Raw genomic sequence first — 18,893 nt, 5'->3', positions numbered from 1 at the left:
AACGAGGATATTGCAACAAGAACAACATGCTCATTAACTAACTGGCCTTTTTCTATCTGACTTATGACAATTTATCTATTTTATATAAAAACAAACGTGTTGATTTGCAAAAAAGAAAAAATAATATTCACTGCAGACTCTGAAGTTCAGATAACGAATTGTCTAAGAAAACAGTGGAACTAGCATCATGATTATGCTGAATGTCAAGGTTTGATCATCTGAAGCTGTAGTTCTCGTTGTGGTCGTTGTCGTTGTAGTAGTTGTTGTTTTCAAAGCAGGCTCAACAGTTTCTCTTATCCACTTGTATGAGCTGGGATATGCTGGTGATGAGTAGACACCCGGGTATCCTTCAAAAGCGCATCCTTTTCCCCAAGAAACAACTCCGACAAGTGCAGCTTTTCCTTCGATGTCACAAATCAGTGGTCCTCCCGAATCTCCTTGGCAAGAATCCACGCCACCATCGGTTTCGCCGTCTCCGTCGTTATCGAGCTTTCATCGTCGTTATCGAGCAGATCATTTCTGGACCAAGTTCGGAAGATAGATAACCGGAGTTAGCCAAACAGTAGCTCCTTTCCAACAAAGTAACGCTCGCTTGTCTCAAAGACATGGAGATAGATCCACCCGAGCTTTCTGACCCCCAGCCTGCGATCCAGCATTTTGATCCATGACTAGGAATTTCATCTGTAAGACATGCCATTTGAACGTCTTTGTCTGGATCTTCTTCGATGATATCGTCCTCAAATTTTATTAAACAAAGGTCAAAATCGACACTCCCAGCTCTTATGTTAAGTTAATTAAATTTCTCGTGGATGGTGAGCTGTTCTTTGGAAAAAAACTCTGCCTGTATGATGGATGCTTCCTCCAATATTTTGCAAGCATAGAATACTCCCCAGGTTCTTGTTCAATAAGTTCTCGTTCACTGAACGTCCCAAGTATTTCGTCAGAGCCGTCACAGCAATGTGCAGCACTAAAACATTTTTTTGCAAAAAAAAAAACATGATCGAAACACTTACGTAAGAACCCAGTAGTTGTCGATTATAGTTCCTCCACAAACACCATTTATTTCGAGAGAGCCTCCGACCTCTACAAAATGAAAAAGATTGACGATGAACGGCCACTGGTTTTCTTTTGCAATTATTCCGCCAACAATTTTAGAATCATTGTGAGACCGGTAACCGTAATTTGACTCATGTGTACAAGTCGCAAGGCTCGGCAAGTTACTGTTAGCCTGGACATCAAGCACGAATAAAAACGCAATGTATTTTATCATTATTTTATTCATTCGGAAATTTTCAGGCAGTTTTATACAGTTTCTCAACAATCGGCTTGTTGATCCGGAAGCATTTTCGATTGTCAAGTTGGAACCAGCACATATGGTGCTATTCTGTAAATCAAGAGAATCCGGCAGTTTGGTGTTAGTTCTTGAACCGCAATAAAAGAACAAGCGGGTCTTAATCCTATCGTAGGATCGCCGGAATTTTCCTACAAAATTGCTTTTGTCTGTCGCCGGGGAAACTCAATAATTTTGCAGAAAACTCTTGATTTTATTGAGGAAAATATACACAGATAATTGTCGAGTATAAAAATGCAAGATTTCCAGCTTGAAAGATGGCCGTAGAATTTTCAAAAGACTTCAGCCAGCTGAACGAGCTGTTCATCCTGCTTTTCAAAGCGGTTCTCTTTTAAATTTCTTTTCTCTTTGTATTTGTCAGTTTGGGTGTTGTACCAAGTGGTGCTTTTTTGCGCTTCAGTAGGCGGCGCGCTGTGGTGGTGCTGGTGGTGCTCAAGCGCGCCCAAACACGCACACTCCGCCAAGGGACTCACGTAATCGCACATAAGTACTACCACTCGAGCTAGAACAAGGCAACAGGTCAACTGCGACATGCATAAACTCTTGTTTATGTAATAACTGCTAATTACTGTAGATAACAAGCTGCTTTTTACGCTCCATGGCACTTTATTCAAACCTAACAAGACTTTTGTCAAAAATATGGCCTCAACAAAGGATAAAATCTGCCCTGCCAAAATATTGGTCGAAATACGCGATCAGGTTAAAACCCAGATAATAAAGCAATGAGAGACATTTTAAATAGACTTGAACTTTATTTGTACAAAAGAAAAGGTTTGGACAGGGTTCAGTCTTAGGCACACAAGACGCGATAAAGGCACACTGCTTTATATTTCTTAATTTTGTACACTGGATAAATAATTTTTATAATATAAATAAAAGTAGTATGTTACTGCAAGATAGATAGATCTACATCATTTTAGCACGGAAAAATTGTGTTTTTTCATAATGGCAACTGTTTTGAGCTATTGGCATTAAAATATTATTAGTTTAATTATTTTTTAAATAATTAATATTCAATTGAAAGTTTGGAAGAAATCGAGGTAGTGATCTGGCAGGAAGGCTTGAGCACAGTACAGTGGATCTCAGTAATATCAATCAGTAGCAGGAGGTTTTGTCACTGTATTATTCTGAATGGTAACGAATTTGTTAGCGATAATTTAATCCGTCAAGCAAACTGGTCATTTTCATGGCAAATCGACTAAACTTTGTTTTGCCAAAATGTTCATGAAAATGATCAATTATCTTTTGGGGCTTGATTCTATGGTTTTTGTACTGTGGCTTTGGAAAACTGGGGCTCTGGTTAGAATATCTTCAAGTTTGCGTAAAAGTAGATTAGGTTAAATATAAAAATATACAGAGAGAGAGAAGAGTTCCCTTGATCCGGATTGACTCTTGTAATATTTTGAAGGCCATAAGTTGTATGGGCAGCAAACTTGACTTTGCCGGAAATAAATAACACTTTTTTGGTCAACTTTGAGTTAGGTTTGAGTCTGTGAGCAGTTTGGGCAGAATCGCGAATTTACATCTTTTTTGTCTTCTTCTGTTTGGCAAAATTGAAAACTCACACTCCTGGCTCGACAGTCATGCCATTTCTAGCGCCCGAAAGCCATTCTTCGACGCCTTCAAGCGGCTCGTCCTTCGCGGCGATCGGAGCAATGCGCTACAAAAATGTTAATTTCAAAGCAAAAATTCTTGTGATTCAAGATTTGCGGCATTCTTTTTGAAAATTTTTGAACTTGACCAATCGCAATTTGCGGTCCGGTCCGGATTTTGATTGTCGGTTGCGGAAAATGCGTATTTACCTTTGATGCGCCTTTTCTTCTACTGCTTCCGGTTGGTGGAGAAACAGTAGGCTCAACCTTGACTTGATGATCCACAGCAGGAGGGGTAGAGGACTTTGGGATCTTAGGAGGAGTAGCGCATCCTTCATCGTCTTCGAAAGAATCAACTTCTTCAATTTTCACATCCAGCGGTTCCTGCGCCGCGGCATTGGCCGTCGCCGCTGCCATTTCCATCAGCGTCTGGGGGTCGATTTTGGAAGCATCAAAATTCTCCAACAAGCCGTTTTTCAAACCATTGAGCAATGAAGCTTGAGCCTTGCGAGACTGTGGCGTCGGCCTCTTTCGCTTTCGATTGCTGTTTCCAAAGATGGCGGCCATCAGCTGCGTTTGACGCTGGGACTCGTCAAGTCGCTTGAGGCGTTCTTCGAGATCCGACATTTTCAAAAACTTGGCAGCACTAAGAAGGTCGCCGTTGTTATCTTCAGCTGGAATTTCACCGGAGTAAATGTAGTCTAAACTTTTCGGTGAAAAACCGGGCTTTCTAAAATATTTTTACCAAGGACTTGCTGGAAGATTTGAGGCTTGATTTCGTGGACTTCGATTTCGGAAATGTTCTTTTGCACGCTGTCAAGCTCCAGTCTTTCGGCCAAAACAGGGCTAAAACAGAAGATTAGAGGATTCTAGCACTAGTTTTTGCTTACCTAGCCGCACTGAGAAAGGCCTTGTGCGCTTGAAACTGTCTGTTTGGGTATCGAATCCACACGTCACAAAGAATTCCTTGAGATCTTTGCTGTCGAAGTCGCCGCAGAATTTCTAGCGCATATTTCCACATTTCGCTCTAAAGGTGAAAATCATTTCCATGCTTTTAATTCCACACAAGCCCCTGCTTTTACATGGTGAGCACTACCGCTCAACATGAATTTGAGGCGGGAGCTAGGGGGATCCGATTTTCATGTTTGAAATTTCCACAATTACTTTGATTAAAAGAATTTTATTGGCCACTTAATTTTTCAAAAATAAGGGTGTCTGTATCTTAACTCAAAGAGAAAATTCATCAGATTCTTAGTGTCTACTCTTTTTCCTCGAAAAATTACTTGTAAGTTCTATTTTATAAAAACATCTTGTTCTAATCAGTTTCAATTCCATTGTTTCCACTCAAAATATTTTGACCGCCAATATTGTTGTACTTACATCTGGTTGTTCGCCGACACCAGCCGCGGCCCCAGCAGCAGCGGCATTGGCGGCGGCGGCGAGGGGCGATGGAGTCGGGCGCGTATGGGGCGAACCAGTTCCGCGGCCGATGACGTCGTTTTGCAGGTCTGGCATGTCGAACACGTCCGGAATGCCGAGCGGGCGGTTGCGTTCTAAAATCGTGGAGCGTGGGACCATTGTTGGCCGTCCAGGCGACGTGAACGACGGGAATGCTTGGGACTCTTCAACCATCGAGTTCAGACCGTCGAACTAAGAGTTCACGTTTGAAAATGTTTTCATTAAAGGTTTTTTCACCAAAAGAGAGGAAAATTTGATAAAAACTGCGAGCAAAATTTAACAGATTCTAAAAATTGAAAAATCACCGAGATGACACCAAATCTCTTTCGAGAGAGCGATTCTTACTTTTTTACTGAGAGGGGAATTTGCTGATGTAACTGGCGGATTACTGGCGCCTTTGACGGGCGTTGTGCTGCTTTGAAGCAAGCCGGCCGCTTCGGCGACCGCTTTGGCACTTACATTTGGGTTCGGTTGCTGAGTCGTTGCTCGAACTGCGCGAAGATGCGTTTCTGATCGAGCATGGTCTTCTACCGCTGAGGAGCGGAAATTTGTACTGCCTTCGTTGCAGAACTAAAAAATCACATTAGTCATTGAAGGAAAGAATAATGTATGTTTAGATAATTGACATTTCAAAGGAGTTTCATAAAGCTCAAAACTGACAGTACCAACTGACGAAGCTTTCCTAGACATTTTCGATTCGCTACCAGGGCGATATTTTTTCTACTTCCGCTGCCGACTTCGAGCTATTTGCTCTTGAATAAATTTTGCCGGTGCTGAGGCCATTTTTGAATGAATTTTCAGAATTCATGAATTGAAATAATTTTTCAGAATAAAACTCTTGAAATGACTTTGACTGAGGCTTACCTTATTTCTTTCGTCACAGCGACCATAACGCTTGGCAACGGCCTTGAAGTCGATGCAGGCCTATAAATACCAGTTAGTCAATCCGAAAACCACGCCCCTAACTGCCGGTTATTCCCGCCAAGGACAGAAAGCCCTATGATTAGATTCGAGCAATTTCTAGTTAGCGCGAACTTCGGGCCGCCGGTGAAACCGATTACTGTCATCGGCCATCGGGGGACTCAGGTGACATGATTCAATAAACGACCGGGCGCTTTGATATCGCGCCCGGATCATCTCACTGATTGGAAATTCATGTTATTTAATCAAAGTGTGCTTATTGATGCTGGTAGTTACTGCTATTTATATTCATCTGCTAATGTTAGTGAATGGTGGCTTCTACTGTCTATACTGTATTTGAAATACAGTATTTCCCAAGAAAATAAAGCCTTCAAAATACACACAATTTAAGTTTTTTGAGAATTTATGGTGTTGATTATTACCTGGCAAAACATCTTCCCCTCTTTGAGAAACAACCATGCGTGTCTCCTTCTCCATTTATTGATCAAATTCGGGACATTGCAATTTCGGAAGTAGTCATTCTGTTGTGCCACTGCTGACATTTGTGACGTCCCATTTCCGTTGCTTGGCTCTTTCGCTTCTGTTTTGACTGTTGTCGAAGCCGGGCTGCCTGTGGTTACTGCTGCTGGCGGAGGTGGTGTCTTACAAGGATCGGAAAGGTTCAATTACTCACGTGGCGTGAATGATCTAACTGGATTAGTGCGCATTAGAGCTCAATTGATGAGCTAATTTTAAAGATTTCGCGAGATCAGTTGGTGTTGATCAGTTTACGAAATTCTGAGTTTCAAAGGGCAAAAACGTGTAAAAGGAAGTTCCACAAAAGAGAACAGTTTAGCTTATCCGAATCAAGACAGTGGCATGGCGCCAAAGAAAGAAGGTTCCGATTCCCATGCCTGATTGATGGACGAGCGGCTTGGCGACGAGGAGCTTGTTTGGTTGCTCTCGGACACGTTGGGCGACATAGACGGGGTCACAGAAGCTGACATTGACCCCGAGAAGTTACCAGTGGCGCTGGCGGCCGCGGCTGCAGCTGTTTGAAGGTTCAGAAGGGACGCAGCTGTGCTGTGAACGGACAAGCCTGATGAGACGTCCGACATTTTCAGTGTCGTTTTCTCTCTGAAAAAAATCGTTTAATTCTCTTCTTAATATTTCTAGCGCTGGGCTCCGGGGCTCGAGGAGAAAATTATCTCTGAAAAGGGCAGCTTTAGCTGTGTTTGCTCAGCGGTTTTACCGTGACATGTCCGGCAATTTCACCGACTTATCGGGCTACTCAAAATTGCACCAGATGTGAACTTCTAAGGTTAAAAAATGACACTTGGTGAATTCATCTACTTTACCGGTTGTTTGACCGATTGTTTCACTGAGGGGCGTCGGCTAGCTCTAGAATATGGTCTCTTGAGAAGTAATTTGAAAAAATAACATTGTCTCGATGAGTAGAAGGGGCTGGGCTGGCGGAGGCCTTGGGGGGTTTCGGTCCTGCCGCAGAAATCGGCGGTTTAGCCGCGGGTTAGGTCCCTCCGTACTTTTGTAGCGGTGGTGACTGTTTACGGTGAAAATACGGGTGGCGGTGCTCCACCGCCAGTGGTGCTGCCTCGTCCGGGGAAAAATCTGGTACAATTACGGTCACGGCAGTAGAGAGCGCCGCAAGCAGAATCGGCCGTCGGATCGGAGCACCCCTATATTTGGCGGCGGAGCAAGCAGCGTACTACTACCACCCCCATCTTTTCTACTACACCAGCTCTTGTAATTGTTTCGTTTTTACGCGCAGCGCCAAAAAGACGTCGGTTTAGCGGCCACCGCACTAGTCCCCAGCCATCAAATTGATATATGGGGCTGTACGCGGCGTCGAGGAGCACCGCCACCAGCACCGTAAAACCGGTCGCCGGGCTAGTAACTCCGCCGGCACCTTACGAAGTGCTCCAAATATTTTATGGTAATGTCGCCGAATCCCCACGCGCGCAACACCCCGCTAACACCACCAACAAGCCAATTTTGATAACACCCAATTACCGGTAATCACGAATTAGGCCCTCCCTTATCAGTTTAATTCTAATCGTAACATTTTTTCTCCCACACATGATTTACATCCTAGTTTCCACAACCACTCTTCATAAAAATAAAAAAAAATAATGAAAATTTAATTAATTTTAGCGAAAAGCCGCAAGCGGCTTTTTGAAGAAAAAAGAATCGGCTCTAGCTTATCAAAAACTCCAGTATTCAAGGACTAACTCTTAAAGTCTTCCGAGAGCTGGTCAAGGGCGTAGCTCTCTTGTTTTTCCGCCGTCTGCTGAATATTTTTCCCGCTCTTCTTAAAAATATCTCGGAGTTTTGGGATGTTGGAAAAGTCAAGAAGGAGAACACGAACCGAGAATTTGTCCGCTTAATGTCCGATTACTTGAAATTGAACGCCGGCGAACGCCATTAGCTTGAGATTGGATTCAGGTCCGGAGATTTCCGCAGTGCAAAATTATCAGACAGAGAACTTGAAATAATTTTTCAAAGAAAAAAAGACCAATAAATGCATTAAAATGACGTGATTTCGAAAAACCAAATAATTGGTCATGGTATGAAAAGGGGTTAAATAGATAGAAAAAGGTTCTAGGATACTTGAATATTGGCTAGTATGTGACAAGGGCATGTAAACGAAGTACAAATTTGTTCTTCAAAATTCAAGGTTAAAAATTTACCTCATTACCAGCGAAAAAACTGGCCCGATCTAAAATGGCCGGCTCGTTCTCTAATAAATACTGGAGCTGCTTCCGACTCTGGTATTTGCGCCGCATGCGTATTTACCCACCAATGAGTTAATCATTTACTCGGATATCGGAATCCGACAAATTTCCAACGTGTCTTTTTTTCAAGCGGTCTCTATTTCAAAATCTGAATGCGCCCGGCAGTCATTTCCGAAAAGACGGAAGATGTTTTACGCTCTTGAAAACAATAAGGGACACACGTGAAAAGCGGACAATTGGAGTCAACAGAAACGGGCATAAAATTCAGCTGATGAATTAGGCCCGTAATAAAAAGTCGGTTTAACGGGCTCGCATTAATAAATAATTTTATATCGCGGATGATAGAAAATCTGTCTCTAGGACAAACTTTAGGACAAGGTCAAGAATTTCTTTCATATTTTTTTAATTATCAAAAAGTAAAAAAAAAAGGATTAGATATTCAAATCGGACATGACATACTAATCAGTTGAGAGTCCTAAAATTAATCAAAAAATGGAAAAATGTGTGAAAAAATGTCCGATAAATTGCCGGTTTTCTGTTTGGAAAATGTCACCTTTGTTAAATCTCGGCGCTTTGAAAAGGTGGCCAAGGTCGAGCGAGCGCGAATTTGAACTCTTCTCTCTAAGTGGATTTAGCCGACGCCGTGTGCCCAACAAGGTAAAACTACTATTTACCGAGTATTTTGCTCTCTAAGTCAACAATGAGAATGCCCGGGAAGCCCGTCAGGGTCAGTCGGCGCGCTTCGAAAAGAACAAAAAAGACTGCTTCTCTCTCTCTTCAACTAAAAGCTGCTGCAGCTGATAACGCACTCCTGCGAAAGAGGGAACAAGTCACAGGCAGGCTTTGCACCCACTTTCGGGCAAGTCACAGGTCGGCACTGGCCAAGACAGACCGCCGGGTGTGTGCCTAACTTTACCGCTGGGGATTAGCACGAAGCTGCCAGGGGATAAGTAGATCTCTCAATTCTCGCTGGTACCTTTAGTTTCATCCGCTTCCCCTAAACCGAAAACAAATTTTTAAAATAACAAAACCGGAAATATGATTCACCTTTTTGAAAAAACGGAAACCGATGCCAATACACACAAATTTGCTAAACCTCTTGAAAATCCACAATTTAAAACCGTCTTTGGAAAATTAAATCTGATTTCTTAGAGTTTGAATGCGCCGGGAACACACAGCCGGCCCTTAATAAAATGAAAAGGGCAAGAAAAGAACAAAAACACGGTTGGAGATGTGTCGGTGAAAAAGCTGGGCTTATTCTGCCCGCCGGGGCGTTCGATTCGTCTGCCGCGTTTTTTTCTGGCGACGCGAAATCGGTCTTTTCGGCAGTTTTATGGCGCGGATGTGTGCCCAAGGCTCAAGGCACGCAGCCGGGCCTGTCAGATTTAAACTCGTCGGCGTAAATTTCTACCGCTCGCCGCACACACACACTGTACCGCGCTGTCGGGTACAGTCGAGGCTATTTCAAGAGGGGGCGAAAATCGACGGAGTGATGAAGACTAAAGGTTGTTTGATTTGGCTTCTGGCTCAACGACTCAAGAGTCATCAACTTTCCGGCCAGTGAGAACGAGATAACCGAGGTTTTTTCTGTCCAGGGAAGGGCAAAAACGAATAATTCATCAAATAAAAAATACTTAATTTTATGAAAAAACTTCTAATTTAAAACGACAACTTACGGAAAAACTCTTTCATCTGGTGAATAATTCACTTGATCATCTCTGCCAGGCCGGTCTCCCATGACAATGGAGCAAATATTAAGTCCGACGATGGATAATTCGGTGGCGAGTCCGACTATCAAATTTTTATGATGTGCGGCGAGTTCATTCACGAAAATAAATAATCCGAAAACGTAATCATCCGATAACTTAGCTTTAACTAGTCTGTGGTTTCTTCTTCTTGGCGGCGACACTCCCGCCAAATAAACCGGGGCGGAGATTTATCGAGATCAAATTCAATTTGGGGCAGCCTCCCTGTAGCTGCTTACAGTAGCTGGCTCGTGACCGACTCCGTTCCGAAAGTTAATTAACATTTTTTGATTTTAATCCATTTCGAAAATTAATTGAAAAGGAGGACTGTTCCCGGCCCAGCGACCGTCTTTTTTAATTTCGCGAGATTGATTCTGCGAATGGCCGATTCTCAATCTGATAATTTGACAAACCTCTCCTTAACCCGTGGGGTCATCGACGCAGGTTTTCCCGGGGATTAGCCGGTCACGTGCGTGGTGGTACTTTTTTAAATGACGTTATCGGGGATTGGCAACGCGCCCGCCTCATGTCCGATAATTTTAACCGACTTAGGGGTGGATTTATGCCACAAATCCGGTAGTTTGTTTCGACGGAAAATTTAGTAAAATCTGACCCAACATTTAACACCGCAATTTTCACCATTTTTGAAGAATTAAATGAAAAACTGGAGAATTATAAAGATAATAAAAAGAACCTTGAAACCCACCTAGAAGTTTATTTCGCTTTCTTGCCTCGTAGCCGTCGGTATCTCTTGTGAATTAACGACCATGAAAATGAAGAAAAAAGTCGGAGAGGTATTTCCGCGAGTAAGCAACGGGCGAGGCACACAATGACCGGCAGGGGTTAGTGTATCCCAGAAAAGAAGCGGTCTTTGTTAGGCACACGGCACTACTCTGAGTTTCCGACGGGGACGCTTGTCTAGGCACGCACTTGAAAATTAGAAAGAGCGCCGATTTTAGAGAGATCAAAAATGGATGTTTTGAAAATTAATCGTAAAAGCTTTTTTCATTCCTTTCATATTCACCGAAAATATTTAGATTAACTCTAAAAATATTTCATCGGAACTAAATAAAAGGTAAAAAATTGCAGAAAAATTATGGGTGTCACCTAATTAACGTTTGTTCAAAAAGTCTTAGAAGTCAAGAAAATGAGCATTACCCACTAATCTAATCATAAGTTCCTACTTTATGGGATGTGGCAGAATTGAGAATCCGTGGCGACATTCCGATGAGAAAAAAAGAAGTCGGACCGAGCCTGAGAGCCAGACTTTATCAGTTTTAGTCAACTCCTCCGTCCGTGGGAAAACCGGTGAAATATGCAGCAGCTTTCCAAACTGCCGGACACTCATCCAATTTCGCAAGAAACTCGCAACATTGTTAAGTAGTAGCGAGTTCCAAAAAAGGGAGAGTTACCATAGAGTTGAACTATGAGTGGAGAAAGCCCCCGGGTCTCCTTCCCCGTTTCCCGCGCAGATCACTCTCACTAGGCCTCTCGGGGAAGTCTAGAAAATTCTCCTCGCTCGTGTTGGGCGCTTCAGAAGAATCTGGCAATTCTGAAGAAAGGAGTTTCGAGATTTTGAGGCGGTTGGCCAATAAGAGAGCATGCAAGGGTCCTCGCCTGAATTGCGCGCGCTCAGAGCTCGCGTTAGAAAATCCAAGCCCCTATTTCTAACGCAAAGATTCTCCTATCTCCACTTAGAGCTCAACTCCATGGTAATTGTTTATTTACATTTTTGAAGCGGCGGAATTTCCGGCAAGTCGGAGTTACGTTTTTTCTCTGACCTTGGAGCGCTTGAGCTGGTGTGTTGCGCCGGAAGGCAGCGAGTGGAGTTACCGGAGCAGAACTCGATCTGCTCAATTGTGCCTTTCCTTAGAAAGACTAAACCAACTCAATTGTTCATTCCAAAATCGGATCACTGACATCGCTCGGGCAAACTTCCATTTTTCCATAGAAGAAAAGAAGAAGTCCGAGGCAACACCAGACGCAAACAATAACTCGGCGCTAGAATTTCCACCGCGAGAAAGCGCATCAAGTTCTTTTGCTTACCACTTTTCTCTCAGCAAAGTTTATGTCAGGAGTTTATTTATAAGACAATGATTATGTAAAACCAAAACGTACCGATTATCGGTTTTTGGTCGGCGAAATCAGTGCGACTTTTTAATCGACTCATGAAAATGTCAGAAGCGACGGATAAAAAATCAATAAGGACTTCTCTATCAAATAATAACCGGATCTCCGGAAGCTAGAATTATTATTGTCGGACTTACAGATGCGGGATCATCTTTTTTTTTCTCAAAAAATCGCTTTGTTAGCTGTCTTTCTGGACTTGTGTCCAGGCGCGGTTTGATCTCTGGGATCTTCTTTTCGCAAAAAAGTGCACTTTTGACACCTACAAGCCTGTTCCGCCGCGGTCTCCCCGCTATCTCCTCGCCTTTCGGGAGTGCCCAACTGCGCCTGTGCCACTGGCCGCAGGCGACCAGGCTATCAATCACGAATACCGATTGTGGCCGAAAACACTCGAGCAGCTCTCAGCCCAGATCAAGGCCGAAAGCTAAAAATACTCAACGAAATTTGCCGGATAAGACTTTTATCCAAACTGTAAAAGCCAGTAAAAGGCTTCGGAAAACGGTTATGTTTCATCGGAGACCGATATCTTGGCACTCGAAAAAACCACGTGATTTAGATAAGACGACTACTTGGCATATGTTTAGGCGCCGGTTTTCTTTCTATCTCGGACTTGAGCTACAGCTCCTTATCGTACTGTAAGCACTGTTGATGCTAGTATTTTCATGAAAGTTGCATGCATTGAACGTTAAAAAAGGCAGTTCAAAGGTCATTAAAAACGTGTGAAACATGCAGTTGTCGTTTGGCCGAGTACAACTGGAGCCGCGTTAAATGGAGTACCAGGCAGGAGACCTGTAACTTGGCCCCGGGCGCGTGAGCTGCTAATCCTTTATTTTTCTGGGTACTACTGGTAACCTACAACGCCCAAGATAGGATGACCCAAATGAACTCGTCTTCAAGGAAAGAATAAAAAGACTGGAGGTCATTTATTGACGGATAAAAATATCCGACTATTTTGGAGTAATCCCTTCTTTTGAAAAGGCTGAGATGCTGAGAAAATTTCATAAATATTCGGGACCGAGATTGATAATTTGTAATTTTGGTTCTAATCACCTGATAAATTGAAGTCCACCCGTCTCTTTTTCAATCAAACTCGAAAATTTGTATAGTCGATGGTTATTTTGCCCTGAGGCGAGTGTGTCTCTCTGTGTGCGTGTGTGTTATTAACTCGGTGCGGCTGCTCTCTAAATCAAAAACCGGGCGATAAAACCGTCAAACCGAGTCGGTTGATTCTCCCTCTCTGTATTATCGCTCTTGACTGTCTCTTCTTATTTCTCTCTCCGCGTCGGATAATTAATCAACCAAAAGAGGAGGAGGAGCACAATCACACTCAGGAATGGCTTCTGCTTTTGAGAAGCAAGGGTTGATTTCACCCGGAGCCGGTGAGCAAGAGAGGGAGCCAGCACCGACGGGGCACGCAACTGACTGGTATGACTGCGCTGTTATCGCAATAACAGTCCCCGGAGAGGCCCGATAACTCTCTGATATGCCGGCGGAGCAGATGACGGAGTTGCCGACAATTTCCGAATATTACCATCGTCACAATTTCCTCAGATGGAAGATAATCTACTTTCGATTACGTCAAAACAAGCCGGCTTTACTAAAGTAAAGCACGAAAATTACGTGACATAATGTTACGTTATTAATGCAACATTAACGGTTTATCATCAAGTGTTTTACATAAACCGGTAAGGAAAATATTCTTTTCTCCCATCTTCATTTTAAAATGGATACTGAAAAACAGATTTATGACCTGACTGAAGCAAAATCAAAATTCGGCCATTTGTTAGCCTCGCTAATCTACGTTTTCGTATACAGGGGCATTCGATTAGCTCAAATTGAATTGACCGACATTTGGACTAATTGTAACTCGCCCCAGGGGAGCTCCCAATGTCCGATTCAATGAACGATTTGTGAGATTGATCAAACTCACCGCAAATTGAATACATACTGAAACAGACTCCCCGACCTCGGTTTTATTTATTGCTTCTGTGTTTCACAACTTACGGTTGAAGAATTTCTTCTTTTGAGAAACTTCCAGTGTTGAGTGACGAATGAACCTTGCCATTTTTGATTTTGACGATTATCGAGGGCATCTTGATAGAATTTGTATTCGCTAATTTGCCTGATATTGTTGGTACCGGCGCTGCTGGTATTACTGGTAACGGCGGAAGTGTCAATATTGGGGAAGAAGGATTTTGAGCGAATTGGATAAGAGTATCTCGAACTTGAAAGGGTTAGCAGTTTTGAACTCTTTTATGAGATTGATTGTAAATCAGTAACCCATTCCTACTGAGAAGTATTTGTCCATGTCCTCTCTAAAGAAACATTTGATCTTCACGGAAATAATCGGTAAAAATCCTTACCTTGATAAGATCACCGTCGGCGCCTGAGGAATCATCGCTACTCCCTAATACTCATCATTTTCTGATACTCTTCCTTGCTCTCTTTCAATTTCAAAAATTGTCCACCTGACTATGAATAAGTATCCAATAAAATAAGCCGGGCTTCCGACTTCTCGAAAGTCGCTTTTTTTCGGAACAGATCTGGCGCTCTCCGCTCTTAGGAAAAAAATCCGGGACAAATCTAGCGATGAACCGAGTTTTCTACCCGTCATCGTGTCGGCTGAATAGCAGCTATTCTACCATTTTTGAAATCATGGAAGACTAAATTGAATATCGAGAGATTATCATGAAGAATAACATCTCATGCGAGGTCTCTTGGTGCAAAATGCATCGGATCTTTATTGAATTGTAACAGTTACAAGCTCCTTTTGTAATATAATCTAAAGCTCATCTTTTTCGCAGACATATTTTCGTTCAAAGTTTCCAGGAGATACTTCTTTCGTTACATATCGACAGTTGATCTCTGACGATCCACTATTTGAAGATGACTAAAACACTGTTACTGACAAAAGTCTCAATAGCTCTCAACGTCAGTCCGAATAATTTAAGGCAACATTTACCTTTGAGATTTTGACGTTACTCTGGCTATCCTTTGAAAATGTCCGAGTTTCCGTTTTACCATCTTTCGTAATTGTTGAGCTAGATTTGATTTTAAACTTTTTTCCGCCGAAGCCGCCCATTTTCATGTTGAGTCCACCAAGATCAATGCCTCCGAAAAACTCCTCGCCGAGAAAATTTTTGAAAATTTCATCTTCGTCGCTATCCATTCCTTCAAAAATATCATCAAAATCGAAAGTTGTTTTTCTTTTCTTTTTCGTAGGATCATTTTTTGTCTTGAAGAACTCGTCAAAGTCCTTGAAAAACTGATCGAAGTTGAAGTCAAAGTTTGACTTTGAATGTTGATGTTGATGTTGGTTTTGGCCTGCTCCAGCGTTCGCAAAACCAGAAGCGTCGTACGATGCTCGTTTTTGCTCATTCGACAGTGTTTCGTACGCCTGCAAAATGGACCAAACTAATGGTTGAGCTCTTTTGCACCACTTACCTCCGCGATTTCTCGAAACTTTTCCTCGGCATCGTCTGCTTTGTTTTTGTCTGGATGGTATTTCATTGCCAGCTTTCTGAAGGCTTTCTTGATCTCTTTTGTTGTTGCGCTTTTTTCAACGCCTAAATTTGTTATTTTCGCTTTTCGCTATCATCAAATTTCCATACCCAGGATATCGTAAAAGTTTCCTGCTAATGCTGACAAAAATAGGGAATACAGCAGTCTCATCTTCTCTTGTCTCTTTTTAGAGTTTAAATGTCTCTCAACTCAAGGCTGTAAATGAATGCTGACGTGGCCTTCGAAATTTTATGAGTCACTCTTACTCGTAACTTACCGGTAAAAAGCACCTCTTTCAAGTCTACTACTGTAGAATGTCTTTGTTTTAACTTTACAGTTGATTTTATTGAACATGAGGAAAGTTATGTTTTAGGCAAATTTCAGAACATGTTTACAGATTGATACTTAGGAAAGTAAAGAGAACGAAAAAGATTGAAAGCGCACTCTGTTGTGCATCGTTTTCCTTTTCGAAGGATTCCTCGTTGATTGCAGTATCTTTTGGGTGGTAGTCGCCGCAGCGAGGCATGTTCTTTGGCAGGTATGAAAACGGCTTGTTTTCTTCTGAATCTTTGACGTAAAGTGCAAAGGCCATTCCTTCGTAGTTGTGATTCATCTGGTGGCAGTGGAAAGGCCAGATGCCTGGGTTGGTTGCCCTTAGCCTTAAATTTTATGTTTATTTCTAAAGCAAAGAGATGAACTGTACCTTAGAACGACGTATCCCATTGCAGGAACAACAACGGTGTTCTTAGCGATATGATCTTGTCGGCCAAACTTTGATCTTCGCAAGCTCATCAGCTGTTCGTTAAAAACTGTATGCATGCATTTTATGTGCCCTCCTCTACAGCCGAAAACTGGAGAATTTCGCTCTATGTATCCAGTTGTTTGGTTGGCGACGCCGAAGCCAATGTCGGTCACGAAGAACTCGTATCCATGGACATGAATGGCGTGGTATGTCCATTGCCATCTTCGTGACATGTTCTCGATGTGCTCTGCAGATGTGATTCTAGAGATCTTGTTATTTATGAAAGGATTATTTCAAATAATTTATTTATGAAAATAGACTTGTAACTAATTCTACCTAAATTCGACGAGTTCATCTTTTTCGACTTCGACCAAATGAGTACAATAACCTCCTTCGTTTTCAATCTGCTTCTTTGTGCATTTCGTGAAATCCATGTCTTCAGGATTTTCGAAAAACGGCCGATCTGGGTATTTGAATTTGATGCCGTTAAAACTTGACCCCGTAGCGAAATTCATATTCAGGTCAACTACCCGATCTGGCGTTGCCAAGAGTGACGGGGGAGGGTGATCGAATCGACTTTCAAATTCTGGGTCGCGCTGGAACTCTGTCACCAATTTGCATGGAATATCCACGATGTGCGTCATGGGACAGTTAAGAAGTTGTTTTTCGAAAGCATCATTTTCTGATTCAAAGTCAAACATGTCTGGTATCTGCGCGTCAGGATAAACAGGAACCAGTTCCGATTTGACCTCAGAACCAGCTACCAATGCATCGCGAAGGATAACAATTCTGACGTAGGGGCGTTCTACTTTCGTTGCTTTCTTTCCGAGTCCTTCAAAGATGATTTCAGCAATAATCTCAAGTCTATCCTCGCTCAGCGGAAAGTCAAACTCGATATTCCAAGTTTCGCCAACGCCCATGAAAACACCATCTCCTTGCTCAGGCGAAATTCTCCGTCCATCTGTAGCAGTCAGCGTAAGTGGACGCCCGTCAGCAGATCTGATGAAGATTGGGTATTCAAAACCAGCGTGGATAGATTTCAACTGCACTTTTGTAGTTGTCTCCGAAACATGGTATTCCTCTCCGACGCTGAAGAAAAACTCTTTTTGTTCTGGATTTTCTTCCGAAATTGGAAGTCGTAGTTGACCGCGTCCGTTGGCGATGATAGAATCGACACAATACGAGCTCATCTTGACTCCCGTCATGAATCCCTTTTGTTCAGTGTTGCAAATTCTCGTCGCAGGACCAGTAAAGCGAGTTCCATTATAATTCCCGAACCGATAAGGGTCTGTTCCAGCAAGATAAAGCGAGTCAGCACTGTACCAGTCGGTGATGACCATTGGAATCCAGCTCATATTCTCTTCCTCGTCGCCATCTTCGAGAATGATAAAGGCTCCATGAAGACCATCCGCTCGTTGGATTCCGTAGTGCGAATGATACCAGTGTGTACCAGAGTTGTCAGCGCGCATGACATATGTAAAAGCATTGAAAGCATCGATAGGGCATTGGTTGATCATCGCAGCGCCATCGTTCCAGTAGTTATCAACTTGGTGGAGTCCATGCCAATGTAAAGTTACTAAATATTGGGGGTAAACGATCATTTACATCATTGCGTTTCTATGAGAACTTGGCTTTGGTTATCGTTTGCAAGCGCTGGTAAGCTAATCTTCAAATATTTTCCGTTGTTAAGTTAGAACGATTCTAAAATCAAAAGAGAAATTTCGTCCCGAAGGTGGTTTTCTACTCACGTGATTCCTCATGAAGAGCACTTTTGACATGGATGCGAACCAAAGCTCCTTTATTGACAATTATCGTCGGTCCTGGCAATTGTCCGTTGATTGTGATTGCTCGTCGCTCCTCTTGACCGTCAATGAAAAACAAGTTTTCGAGATCATCAAGGGGGTCTTTGATTGTTCCATCCTCGTTATAAATGTGATCAACTCCCGATGAGATTCCAGAGTCAATCAGATCGAGAGAGTTCGTAGTCTTGTTCCAGAACACTGGAAAGTCCCTGTAGGCCCCTTTCGGATAGTCACCCTTCAAACCGTAATCTTTTGTCCTCCATGTCCTCGAATATCGATGTTCGACATTCCAGTAGTAATCGCATACAGTGTCCGTACAAGCCTTCAAACACGGCTCGTCGTAATTACATATTATTTCTGCCGAAACAAGTGGCAGAAAAAAGAATCGCATTTGTGTGCTCGTTGATAAATTCAACGAGAATTTTTTTTTTATTAATCGAAAAGATGGACGAGTGTCTATTTAAATACCGAAGAGGTGAGGCGATAAAGAGGTCAGAAAGCTACGAAGAGCGCCAAGGATTTGCGTAAATTGTCATCGTCAGCTTTGGAACCCTGAGGCAGTAGACTGGCATTCCGGTCAATGAAACTTTACGAAGAGCCGCTGATGAAGCGAAAAAAGTATTCGGAATAATGAAAGCAGAATTACGTGCCATGTGAATATTATTTTTAAAATCTGTTAATTAATTATCTATCAATCGCTTGATTCGGGATTGTACCTTTATGAAGCTGATATTCAAAGTGAACCGGAATTACTACGAATCGGAAAATTCAAATCTAGCCCATTGTAATAAAAAATCAAAGAGAATCTAGTCAGCCTTATTTTCACTAAAATTATTTGAGGTTTATGACTTTTTTAGTTTCATCAGAGAAGATTTTGCTTTATCCTTGTGATCCTAACGCTTTTTATTAAAAAATATAAAAA

General features: G+C 42.4%; 3 protein-coding genes across 6 annotated transcripts; all 3 read right to left on the bottom strand.

Moving 5' to 3' along the window:
• Window positions 1-2,083: 2,083 nt before the first annotated feature.
• On the bottom strand, window positions 2,084-13,265 carry LOC145703216 (uncharacterized). 4 transcript variants are annotated; one of them, XM_081780555.1, is made up of 11 exons: window positions 8,729-9,040; window positions 8,608-8,675; window positions 6,216-6,438; window positions 5,745-5,963; window positions 5,266-5,325; window positions 4,861-4,971; window positions 4,324-4,593; window positions 3,834-3,970; window positions 3,689-3,789; window positions 3,154-3,644; window positions 2,084-3,011 (listed from the first exon to the last, which is right to left on the bottom strand). In XM_081780555.1, exons 3-11 carry the CDS (start codon window positions 6,417-6,419, stop codon window positions 2,913-2,915), a joined length of 1,692 nt encoding a protein of 563 aa, XP_081636681.1. In that variant the 5' UTR covers window positions 6,420-6,438; window positions 8,608-8,675; window positions 8,729-9,040; the 3' UTR covers window positions 2,084-2,912. The 4 variants fall into 4 exon arrangements, with proteins under 4 accessions (XP_081636681.1, XP_081636673.1, XP_081636696.1 ...); XM_081780547.1 differs by lacking the exons at window positions 8,608-8,675; window positions 8,729-9,040 and adding an exon at window positions 12,977-13,265; XM_081780570.1 differs by lacking the exon at window positions 8,608-8,675.
• Window positions 13,266-14,652: 1,387 nt separating this feature from the next.
• On the bottom strand, window positions 14,653-15,729 carry LOC145709646 (uncharacterized). Its single transcript, XM_081787337.1, has 4 exons — window positions 15,538-15,729; window positions 15,371-15,492; window positions 14,889-15,323; window positions 14,653-14,816 (listed from the first exon to the last, which is right to left on the bottom strand). Exons 1-4 carry the CDS (start codon window positions 15,596-15,598, stop codon window positions 14,709-14,711), a joined length of 726 nt encoding a protein of 241 aa, XP_081643463.1. The 5' UTR covers window positions 15,599-15,729; the 3' UTR covers window positions 14,653-14,708.
• An 89-nt stretch (window positions 15,730-15,818) lies between these two features.
• Window positions 15,819-18,362, bottom strand: LOC145712175 (uncharacterized). The gene is made up of 4 exons (XM_081789860.1): window positions 17,918-18,362; window positions 16,506-17,745; window positions 16,131-16,430; window positions 15,819-16,086 (listed from the first exon to the last, which is right to left on the bottom strand). Exons 1-4 carry the CDS (start codon window positions 18,360-18,362, stop codon window positions 15,819-15,821), a joined length of 2,253 nt encoding a protein of 750 aa, XP_081645986.1.
• Window positions 18,363-18,893: the final 531 nt, after the last annotated feature.

Source organism: Oikopleura dioica, chromosome 1 (assembly GCF_907165135.1).
Source record: "Oikopleura dioica chromosome 1, OKI2018_I68_1.0, whole genome shotgun sequence".
Lineage (NCBI taxonomy): Eukaryota > Metazoa > Chordata > Appendicularia > Copelata > Oikopleuridae > Oikopleura > Oikopleura dioica.
This window is presented reverse-complemented; position numbering and strand designations above follow the sequence as displayed.

Excerpts from the sequence above, each read along its gene's own strand:
- LOC145703216 (XM_081780547.1), bottom strand. The coding sequence starts at position 6,419 with ATGTCGGACGTCTCATCAGGCTTGTCCGTTCACAGCACAGCTGCGTCC. Across the intron at positions 5,326-5,744 it reads AGGGGAAGATGTTTTGCCAG|GCCTGCATCGACTTCAAGGC; the intron begins GTAATAATCAAC and ends TGGTATTTATAG. Across the intron at positions 4,594-4,860 it reads CTCAGCAACCGAACCCAAAT|TTCGACGGTCTGAACTCGAT; the intron begins GTAAGTGCCAAA and ends GTGAACTCTTAG.
- LOC145709646 (XM_081787337.1), bottom strand. The coding sequence starts at position 15,598 with ATGAGACTGCTGTATTCCCTATTTTTGTCAGCATTAGCAGGAAACTTT. Across the intron at positions 15,324-15,370 it reads AGTTTCGAGAAATCGCGGAG|GCGTACGAAACACTGTCGAA; the intron begins GTAAGTGGTGCA and ends TCCATTTTGCAG. Across the intron at positions 14,817-14,888 it reads GTAACGTCAAAATCTCAAAG|TCATCTTCAAATAGTGGATC; the intron begins GTAAATGTTGCC and ends ACAGTGTTTTAG.
- LOC145712175 (XM_081789860.1), bottom strand. The coding sequence starts at position 18,362 with ATGCGATTCTTTTTTCTGCCACTTGTTTCGGCAGAAATAATATGTAAT. Across the intron at positions 17,746-17,917 it reads TGCTCTTCATGAGGAATCAC|TAACTTTACATTGGCATGGA; the intron begins GTGAGTAGAAAA and ends CCCAATATTTAG. Across the intron at positions 16,431-16,505 it reads GATGAACTCGTCGAATTTAG|AATCACATCTGCAGAGCACA; the intron begins GTAGAATTAGTT and ends CAAGATCTCTAG.